At 36.2% G+C, this 11520-nt stretch overlaps 1 protein-coding gene across 1 annotated transcript; it reads left to right on the forward strand.

Annotated features, from left to right (window-relative positions):
* Positions 1-8278: 8278 nt before the first annotated feature.
* Positions 8279-9062, forward strand: LOC129891844 (uncharacterized). The gene is made up of 2 exons (XM_055967327.1): positions 8279-8822; positions 8938-9062. The coding sequence occupies exons 1-2, from the start codon at positions 8279-8281 to the stop codon at positions 9060-9062; spliced, it is 669 nt and encodes a 222-aa protein (XP_055823302.1).
* Positions 9063-11520: the final 2458 nt, after the last annotated feature.

Raw genomic sequence — 11520 nt, forward strand, 5'->3', positions numbered from 1 at the left:
TACATTAACTATTGAAATGGGTACAACGCCAGTACACTAACAATTTGGGTATGGGTTCCATGAAAGGACCATTGTTGACTGTTGAATTGTGATTGAGCATGCTTATCTGTATAGTGATTTAAGAGTTGGAATAATTGTGCTGCAATTATATATATTGCTCCCTTACTATGTTGTAGTTGGTTATTCATATTTCATTTACTGGAAATGGCAGCATGATTCTACCAGTACATTATGGTTGTCTACTAATACTGCACTTGCTCTTTCTTTATTGAGTATAGAGAATATTCAAGTGGCTGTTGAGAGACTTCAGATAGGAGATCACTGATTGTTGAATTTAATGGTGAGCTAGTTCTTTTAGGCTGCCGTGGATTTATCCTAACACTTAGTCCTTTCTTTTTGGACTCAGGCCTTATCAAACCATTACTTATATTTATTATGTCAGAGTTGCATCCCTTTATCTTAGACCTTTAATTAGAAGTTTTTGTACAATGACTTTCAGGTTCTGGGTAGTAATTTTTGCATGTTTGATACATTTCCTGAGTTTATAGAGCTTAGTCTTAAAAATAATCGGTTCCATTCGTTAAATGCGTGTTTTGGGTTAATAGCTTATTTTTATTAGGTTAGTATTTTTTTTTCTCATTGGAGGGTTAGTGTGGTGCCGCTCACGGTGGGTCAGGGTCATGATACATGGGTTCCTTCTTATTTCTTAGTCCATCTGTTCGGACTCAGGCTATTTAGACGTTATAGATTTATGTGTTCTTTTTGGGGGTTGCATCCCCATATTGTAGATATTATTAAGAGTTTTGTTACTACAACTTCAGGTTTTAAGGGGATTTTTATTCCACATATATTTTGATAATGAATTTGGTTTATGAGAATTAGATCTTTTATACTTGTAACTATTATTCTTAAGATTGTTTTCCTTTTTAAATGAGTTAATCGATTAAGTGTTGGGCAAGGGTTTGGTTCTCCCATCGGAGTATTCGTATGGGTACCACTCATGATTGTCTAGATCGTGACAGATATAAATTTCGTATCATTTATTGATCTTATGCATTGTATTTTCAAGACTTGTTCTACAAGATATGACGTCGGAACGAAGTGGGGTGATGATATTGCTGAGCTATATGTTTTCCTTATCTATTTTTTGTTGTCTTGATTTTTTTTATTAGTGCAGTTACTATTCGTCTTTGATCTTGTTTGAGGCTTTGTCAGAGTTCAAAAGAAGTGAGCCAACCACATCAATTGTGATGGCACTTTAAGTGAATTATTTCTTTTGTCTATTTCAAGTTATGACCCAACTTATGTATTTAGAGTCTCGTAGTGCTTCTTGACAATCTGTTTAGGATATAGATTATTTTTACTATTGAATTAATTTTTGAACTATTGACTTAATTATTTGCATTTTAGTTATTCCACTTTACTTTGAGCATGAGGGTGGTGATAAATAACATAAGTATAAGGTGCTAGTCATGCCTATGATTTTGAATCGTGACACAACTAACATTCATTATACTAAATCATAAAAATAAAATTTGATGCTTTTGGAGAATCAAAGTAATGCTTTCATTAGTTATAACTAACAACAACAACAACATCATACACTATGAAATCCCACAAGTGGGGTCTGGGGAGGGTAGAATGTACGCAGACCTTACCACTACCTCATGGTGATAGAGATGTTGTTTTCAAAAGACCCTCACCTCAAAATTATCAGCCCTAAGTAAGAGAGAAAAATAATATATATCGCATAGAGGCTAAAATGAAAAGCAATGCAAATTCTACAAGATAAGAATAATAACAATTGCAAAAGAATGTGATAATCAAAAGACAATAACAACACAACTATAATGTCACGATTGGACCTAACACCAACCCTAAGCCATCATAAGTCAAGACAACATTCTACCCCTACTAGACTTCTACTTTAATACATGACCTCCACTCCTTTCTATCTAAGGTCATGTCCTCGGTGATATGAAGTTGCACCATATCCTTTCTAATCATCTCTCCCCAATACTTTTTGGGTCTACCCCTACTCCTCCGCATAACCCCCAAGTTCATTAGTTATAACTCTATATGAAAATTAATTAAAATTATGTTATTTATCAAATTTTTGATTTGTATAATAAAATTAAATTAATCTCCAGTCTCACAGATGGATCTAAATCAAACTTTGTTAAGCTTCCTATACTTTATGATCCTTTGAATTTGAGAAATTAACAGTCTTTGAAATTTATCTCCATGCATAAGAAGGAAAGAGAACAATTTTAAATAAATGACACTTTGATGATTGACTTGACTAAGAAGATATACACCATAATATATTATAAATATTATAATTTTAAAAATATAATTATTTTTAGTTAAATTCTAATTATACATTCAAAAATTTACATAATAAACACATTTATACAAAGACAATGTGATCAAAACATCACATAAAACTTTAAGTGTAACACTCTGCACTATCCTAGCCTAAACTAAGTTCGGAAATTGAGTTCAAAAGAAACCCAGGTCAGTGGATCTCGCTGAAGTGATAGGCGACTCATCAAATGGTATTGGGCGACATGCTAAATTCCCCCAAAGCTCGCCAAAAAGTCCTAAGAGTTATTCTTAGAAAGCAAGGACTTTTGGTGAGGTGAAGGGGAACTGGCGACTCACTGAGATGACTTGGTGAGCTGAGAACCTTGCCAAATTATTGAGAGACTATTTGCTCAAAAACTAGTATGATTGGTGAGGTAGATAAGGTAATGGGGACTCACCAACTTGGTCAACGAGCCAAGTCATTCTCGCCAAATACTTCATCAGAAACTCAAGGAGTTTAGGTGAACAGGGCCAAGAGATTGACGACTCGCCAATCAAGATAGCGAGCCTAATCGATCTTGCCAACTGGACCCTGTTTTTTATTTTAAAAGTTATTTCGGTCCTTTTTCAAACTTAAACCCAAGACATCTTAGGGACAATTAAATCCTTATCAGTGCCCTACGTGATTTTTCTTTCATTAACAATTAGACACTTTAAGACCAAGGATTAAAGAGAAGAGGAGAAGCTAGGGTTCAAGGATTTCAAGCCAAATTGTCAATTTTTGCTAATTAAATCTTCGCTACAGGTTTGTATGGCTAATAATAGTTTTGGATTGAGTTTGTCCTCATGCCCTATATCTCAATTCTGTCAGAAATAGTTTAAGCTTGAGTTTTAACCCAATTGTGTTGAGTTATAATATCCTTCGTTGAGTTGTATATATATTTATTGAGATTGGAAATACTCTTATGATTCGAATTCTTGAGTTCTTGTTCATGCTTATTTCTGTATGAACCTTCATTGGTTTATTTCCATTATTGTCATTGTACATTGATTTTCAGATTTAAAAGAAAGAGTATTTTCAAAGCTAAGAGTAAAATAAGAGTTTCAAGGGAACACAAGTGTTCTAAGTGCATTGATTAGGGCGTGAAGTTGCATTATTGATTTTGTAAATGATTTTTCGTATTGGTTAAATTAAAGCATTTCGTATTTTTTTATTTTGAGAATGAGATTGAGAAATAAGTTTGATCAGTATGAGTTAAAGTTTCAAAGAAGTCTAAAAATAGCATTATGAGTTTTTACTCATAGTTTTAGTATTGATGTGTCACATATTTATGATACTTTCGACGCTTAAAATGTTGGATTAGTGTGAGTTTTAAGTATGATTTTCTAGATATGATGTGCATTTTGTTCATTTTGTGGGGAAACTAAGTCTCACATGAATTTTGGGCTTGTTCTAAGTTCTGAAGAGTTTTTGCTGAAGAAACTGCTGGAGTCAAGGATCACAAGAGCCACCATAATCCGTGATGCCTTATATGGTCCGTGGTGGTTGGCCGTTGTGCTGAATATGATGAAGACCTGAAGTTGGGAATTTTTGCTAAGTGTAACTCCACGAGACCCTTCACGGGCTGTGGGGTCCACCACAGATCATGGCCAAGGACCATGAAAGCTAGCTGAGGATTTGTTAAAAATGCTAAAGGAAGTGACCACGAAACTCATTACGGGGCGTGATGAGGATCACGAGGTGTGAAGATTGCTCGTGAAGGAGAAAAGGACCACACATTTATGGAGCCAAGTTAAACACCATAGAGCAAGGACCATGCAGTGTGAACTGCAATACGGTCCATGAAGGGTCATCGTGAACATATTCTGACTTAAGTTTTCCTAGTTGGTTTAGGGTTGGGTTTTGTACTTCTATAATACCCAAACTCATTTTATTTTAAGGATTACACACTTTTAATAATTTTTGAGTATTGTGAACATTGCGAGAGCATAATTTTGAGTACTTTTCAAGATTCAAACATGCAATCAAATACTTTGTTTGTTCTTGATTCATTCTTAGTTTTTGTGATTCAAGATTTACTTTAGCCTAAATGTAACTATTGTCTTATGAATTCTATATTGATTCTTGATTCATTCCCTGCGAATCTGAGAAGCTAAACTCCATAACTAGGATTGTAGGAACCACAACAAAATAATGAAGTAGGCAAATGTATAGGTGATTGTCGTTTAGTGTCTAGCATTGCATTGTAGTTTTCTTCATTGTGTTTTTTTTAATGAGTGCACGTGTTAAAAGTTATCTGTATTAATTATTTTATCAGGAGATGAGTAGTGATTAGGAAAAGAAAACTACAACAGAGATTCAAGGTTAAAAACCATTGTCTAAGAATTTGAGCCCAAGAGGAAATAGTTTTTAGAAATTAAAAGCAAGGGTTAGTTGGTAATATACTCTGAGATTGGGGAGATGATGAGTAAAATACATCTAATAGGACCGGGAGGTATTTAAATGTACATAACTTGCTAGATTTTGTATGTGACGCATTGATATGATATCACTAATATATTACGAATACTGAGTTACATGTCATGGGGAACTCAGTCCTAGTCACCTTCTCATATTGTTTATGACCTTAAGTCTGTTTCACTCTATTACTAAAATTATTTACTTATTAAAACAACAAAATCTCCATTTACTTTATGCATTTTTACTATCTGAAAATATTAACTACAACTGAGTTTAAGTGCCAGTAGACTTATTTCCTCCGAATTCCCTGATGGTTCGACCCCAACCTAGTTTGGTTCTATATTTGAAAGTGGCCACTTTATACTTCTTAATTGAAGTGTAAGTTTGGGCATATCAAATTTTGGCATCGTTTCTGTAGAAAATGGATATGAAATATTCTATTAGTATTTATTTCGATTTGTAGTCTTATTTCCTAATGTTATTTTTGTTCGTGTAGGGTACATGTTTGTGCATGCCTAATATCAGAAGTAAGGCTGAACCACTATTCCCTTATGATCCTAAGTTACAGAAGTCTATTAGTAAAATGAACGCACAAGAGCGCGAGATATAAAGGTTGAGAGAGCTTGCAGAAGTTCAAGCTAGAGCCAATAATGGTAATAACAATAACCTAGGGGATGAGGAAGAAGATGTGGAAGATGCACCTCAGCATCCTCCACCAGTGCAAAGAGGTAGAGTGCAACAATGGCCTATTGATTTTGCTTTGTAAGATGATGATCCAGATATGGATGGAGTTGGAGCAACTGGGGCGATATTTTTTCCTCTACTACCGCTAGGCGTGAAGTTCACTATTACTAGCATTATGCTTCAGCTTTTGAACTTGAAAAGACTATTTAACGGGGCGACTGGAGATGATGCACATCAACATCTAATGAACTTTATAGCTACGTGCAAATCTTGTGACATCCTAGGGGTTAGCCAAATCGTGATTCACCTATGACTATTTCCATTGTCTCTATAGTGGGAGGCAATAAGGTGGCTAAATGAACTTATGCATGACCTGATCACCAATTGTCGGGAGTTGAAGGAAGCATTTTTAGAATAATTCTTTCCATTTTCAAAGAAGCTGCAGATTAAAGAGTGATCAATGGACATAAGTAACTCTCTCATGAAGTACTACATGACTCGTTGTTAAGATTTAGATAGATGTTGAAACAGTTCCCAAATCATAATCTGACAGACAAGCATTTGAAGGAGCTATTCTACAGACCATGCAACTTCATAACTAGGCCGGTTGTTGATCAAGTTTGTGGTGGATCGTTCATGTCTAAACCTTTATGGAATCATCAGTAATCTTGGATCAGGTTTCAAATACTAGCAGGTCTTGACATAAATATGATTTTGAGGTAGGAGGTCTAAGTTATACATTCGAGATATCGGTTGAGCAGAGAAGGAGAGAAGAAGAGCAAGATCAGGACATGACTCACATAAAAATCCAAATAGATTTACTTATTAAACACTTGCCATCTAGAGGTGCTAAGAAATGTAAATATAGTTGGGGTTCAAACAGGTATGACGAGTCAAATATAGATTTTGAGGAGAAAGCAAAATACCTGAATAAATAGGGGTTTTCTGGAATTACAAATCTGGAAATCAAGGTCAAAACTTTCAAAAGAATGGATATTATGATCGAGCTGGCAACCATGACAAAGGGAACTTGTGCATGCCTAATATCAGAAGTAAGGTTGAACTACTATTCCCTTATGATCCTAAGTTACAGAAGTCTATTAGTAAAATGAACGCACAAGAGCGCGAGATATAAAGGTTGAGAGAGCTTGCAGAAGTTCAAGCTAGAGCCAATAATGGTAATAACAATAACCTAGGGGATGAGGAAGAAGATGTGGAAGATGCACCTCAACATCCTCCACCAGTGCAAAGAGGTAGAGTGCAACAATGGCCTATTAATTTTGCTTTGGAAGATGATGATCCAGATATGGATGGAGTTGGAGCAACTGGGGCGATATTTTTTCCTCTACTACTGCTAGGCGTGAAGTTCACTATTACTAGCATTATGCTTCAGCTTTTGAACTTGAAAAAACTATTTAACGGGGCGACTGGAGATGATGCACATCAACATCTAATGAACTTTATAGCTACGTGCAAATCTTGTGACATCCTAGGGGTTAGCCAAATCGTGATTCACCTATGACTATTTCCATTGTCTCTATAGTGGGAGGCAATAAAGTGGATAAATGAACTTATGCATGACCTGATCACCAATTGTCGGGAGTTGAAGGAAGCATTTTTAGTATAATTCTTTCCATTTTCAAAGAAGCTGCAGATTAAAGAGTGATCAATGCACATAAGTAACTCCCTCATGAAGTACTACATGACTCGTGGTTAAGATTTAGATAGATGTTGAAACAGTTCCCAAATCATAATCTGACAGACAAGCATTTGAAGGAGCTATTCTACAGATCGTGCAACTTTATAACTAGGCTGGTTGTTGATCAAACTTGTGGTGGATTGTTCATGTATAAACCTTTATGGAATCATCAGTAATCTTGGATCAGGTTTCAAATACTAGTAGGTCTTGACATAAATATGATTTTGAGGTAGGAGGTCTAAGTTATACATTCGAGATATCGGTTGAGCAGAGAAGGAGAGAAGAAGAGCAAGATCAGGACATGACTCACATAAAAATCCAAATAGATTTACTTATTAAGCACTTACTATCTAGAGGTGCTAAGAAACGTAAATATAGTTGGGGTTCAAACAGGTATGACGAGTCAAATATAGATTTTGAGGAGAAAGCAAAATACCTGAATAAATAGGGGTTTTCTAGAATTACAAATCTGGAAATCAAGGTCAAAACTTTCAAAAGAATGGATATTATGATCGAGCTGGCAACCATGACAAAGGGAACTAGCAAAGCAAATATAATTTCAAGAATAATCAAAATGGTGTGTATGTGTCTCCTGGGAATAGAGATCAAGCTGTGACTGGCTTTGGGAATTCAAAAATGAAAGATATGCTGACCAAGGTTCTGAAAAAGGTATAGTCAACAAATGTAGGTATCAAGGACTTGAAGGGAGTTATGTCTAATATGGGTCAGCTAGTAGATTCTCACTCTACTACTATCAAACAGTTGGAGCTCTATATGGCACAATTATTAATAACACTAAATCAAAGGAAGAATGGCATACTGCCTAGCACATTGTACAAAACCCAAGGAAAGACTAGCAATGTATGGTCATGATGATCAGAAGTGGTAAGATAATTTAGGGACCAACATCTACAGGTATTGAGCAGGAAAAGGATATTGCGTTCGACACTAATGACCAGAAAAAGAGTAGTACTCATGATATAATTCTGGTTGATGATGATGAAGAGGTTGAGGAGATGGTGGTATATCCAAATATGATAGAATTCAAAAGGTAAACATCCAGTGGAAGTAGAGGTAGCACAACTGTTGCCATAAATTCATAAATCAGCTTCTTCATTCCCACAGAGATGAAGAAGAAGGCTGAGGATGGAAAATTCTTGAAATTCATCACTATGCTGAAAGAGCTATCTATGAACATTCCATTGATAGAAGCATTGGAGCAAATCCCAGGGTATGCAAAGTTCATGAAATACCTAGTTACAAAGAAGAGGAAAGTCACTTTCGATCCCGTTGTTAACTTACACCATTGTAGTGCTATTGCTATAAGGTTATTGGTTGAAAATAAGGAGGATCCAGAATCATTCACTACTCCATGCACTCTCAGTGCATTCAATTTTGCAAGGACTTTATGCGACTTGGGAGCAAGTATCAATCTCATGCCACTTGTGATCTACAGAGAGTTGGTATTGGGAGCCTCCAAATCGACTATAATGAGGTTGTTAATGGCTTGCATATTAGTGAAAAAGCCTATAGGGATTCTATATAATGTCCTGGTGAGAGTTGACAAGATCATATTCCTTGTTGATTTTGTCATCTTTGACTATGAGGTAGACTTTGAAGTTCCCTCAACATTAGGAAGGCCATTTTTGGCCACAGAGCAGAGCTTTGATGGTTATGGAAAGAATCAAACTCACTATCAGACTTAACAATAATAAAGTAAAATTCAATATGTGCAAAGCGATAAAGCAGCCTAGAGACATGATCATGATGTCCATGATCTATGTAGCTGAGGAAGCAGTTATTGAGGCATCTATTGAGGAAAGGTTCACTATCGAGACTTTGTCTGTTGTGATCATGAATTTTGAGGGTGATGTCTTAGAGGTGTTCGATGAGACTGTAAATGCTTTGTAAGACATGGGATCATATCCTTATGCTCCTAAAAATCTAGATCTTGATTTGAAGAATAAACTGACTCCTCCCGCCAAACCATCCATTGATAAGCCGCCTGTGCTTGAACTGAAAAAGTTGTCACATCATCTGAGGTATGTTTATTGGGTGAAAATAATACTTTGCCAGTTATTGTTACTACATATTTGAATGAAGAACAGGTTTGGGCACTTGTCAAAGTCTTGAAAAAGTATAAGAAAGCAAATTCTTTGGACCATTGCTGACATAATTTTCATACCACCTGGCATTTGCACTTAAAAATTATAGTTAGAGGAGGATTGCATTCCTAGAATTGAGCACCAGCGGAGATTAAATCCACCTATGTAAGAGGTGGTGAAGAAGGAGATTATGTATAGTATGTCCATAAGAAGGGTCATATGATGGTTGTTGCTAATGACAAGAATGAGCTAGTACCATTTCGGCCGATCACAAGATTGCGAGTCTACATGGACTAATGGAACTTGAAAGACCATTTTCTGAGTCTTTTCATGGACCAGATGCTAGACGGACTGTCAGGTAAAGGTTGGTATTGCTTTCTAGATGGGTACTCTGATTACAATCAGATATTTATAGCACCGAAAGATCAAGAGAAAACCACAATTACATGTTCATATGTCACATTTGCATTCAAGCTCATGCCTTTTGGACTATGGAATGTGCCTGCCACATTCTAAAGATGTATGATGTCAATATTCTTAGATATGGTGGAAGATAGTCCAGAGGTATTCATGGATGAATTTTCTGTGGTAGGTGACACTTTTGATGACTGTTTGTTCAATCTTAGCAAGGCATTACAGAGATGTGAAGAGGAAACACGGTTCTTAACTGGGAAAAGTATCACTTCATGGTCAAAGAAGGTATTGTACTGGGCCACACAATTTTTGGAAAAGGCCTGGAGGTGGACAAAGTTAAGATAGAGGTTATTGAGAAGCTACCCCCTCTTATCTCTGTAAAGTGTATTCGAAGTTTCTTAGGAAATATTGGGTTCTACAGGCAATTTATCAAAGATTTCTCTAAAATTGCACATCCATTGTGTAAATTATTGGAGAAGGAGGTAAAATTCTATTTTAATGAGGCGTGCATGAAAGTGTTTGAGTTCTTGAAAAAAAACTTGATTTTAGTGCAGTGATTGTTGTTCCTGACTGGTCTGCACCATTCAAAATTATGTGTGATGCGAGTGGTGTCACTTTGGGGGTTATGCTAGGACAAAAGTAGGAAAAGATCTTTCAGCCCATTTACTATGCAAGCAAGGCACTTAGTGTAGCCCAAAAGAACTATATTGTCACTGACCAAGAGTTGCTAGCAGTTACTTATGCATTCGAGAAATTTAGAGCATACCTTCTGGCTATAAAAGTAATAGTGCACATTGACCATGTAATGCTGAGGTACCTACTGGCAAAGAAAGATGCAAATCCAAGGTTGATCAGATGGGTTCTCTTGCTACAGGAATTTGACTTTGAAGTCAAGGATAGGAAAGGTTGTGAAAATCATGTAGCAGACCACTTGTCGAGGTTAGAAGCTGAAAAAATAGATGGGGATGAGCTTGAGATCAATAATTCATTCTAGATGAGAAAGTATTAGCCACTACTCTTGACCTTATTTCCTTGTATGCTGACTTTGCCAACTATTTAGTTAGTGATATGATGCCCGAACACCTGAAATTATAGTAAAGGAAGAAGTTCTTATATGATGTGAACATGTACTTTTGGAATGAGCCTTATTTATTCAGAATGTGTGCTGACAATCTGATCAGGTGGTGTGTGTCGAAAGCTGAGATACTGTGTGTGTTCATTATAGTAGAGCCCGAACAACTTAAAAGGTGCTTCAATACGGATGTTATTGGCCAACCATCTATAAATATGTGTATGATCTGGCGAAGAGTTGCGATAAATGCCAAAGGCAAGGTGCTATCTCAAGGCGCCAATAGTTGCCTATGACACCAATCTTGGAGGTTGAGCTTTTTGATGTCTGGGTATCGATTTTATGGGACCATTCATGAGCTCATACAATATGAAGTATATTCTAGTTGAAGTCAACTATGTCTCCTAGTGGGTGGAAGTTGTGGCCTTCGCAGACAATGAGAGTAAGAGTGTAGCTATTTTTCTGAAAAAAGAACATCTTTTTGAGGTTTGGCACTCCGAGAGAAATCATCAGTGATGGGGGGTCCCATTTTTATAAAAATATCTTATGAACACTATTGGCCAAATACAGTGTAAAATATCACTAGGCAACCACTCCATATCATCCTCAATCAAGTGGGCAAGTTGAAGTGTCTAATAGGGAAATAAAAAAGATCTTGGATAAGTTTGTAAATGTAAATAGAACTGATTAGTCAAAGAAGCTTGATGATGCACTATGGGCATATTAGACAACTTTCAAAATGACCATTGGTATATCACCATATCAGTTAGTGTTTCAAAAG

The sequence above is a fragment of the Solanum dulcamara genome, chromosome 1 (genome assembly GCF_947179165.1).
Source record: "Solanum dulcamara chromosome 1, daSolDulc1.2, whole genome shotgun sequence".
Lineage (NCBI taxonomy): Eukaryota > Viridiplantae > Streptophyta > Magnoliopsida > Solanales > Solanaceae > Solanum > Solanum dulcamara.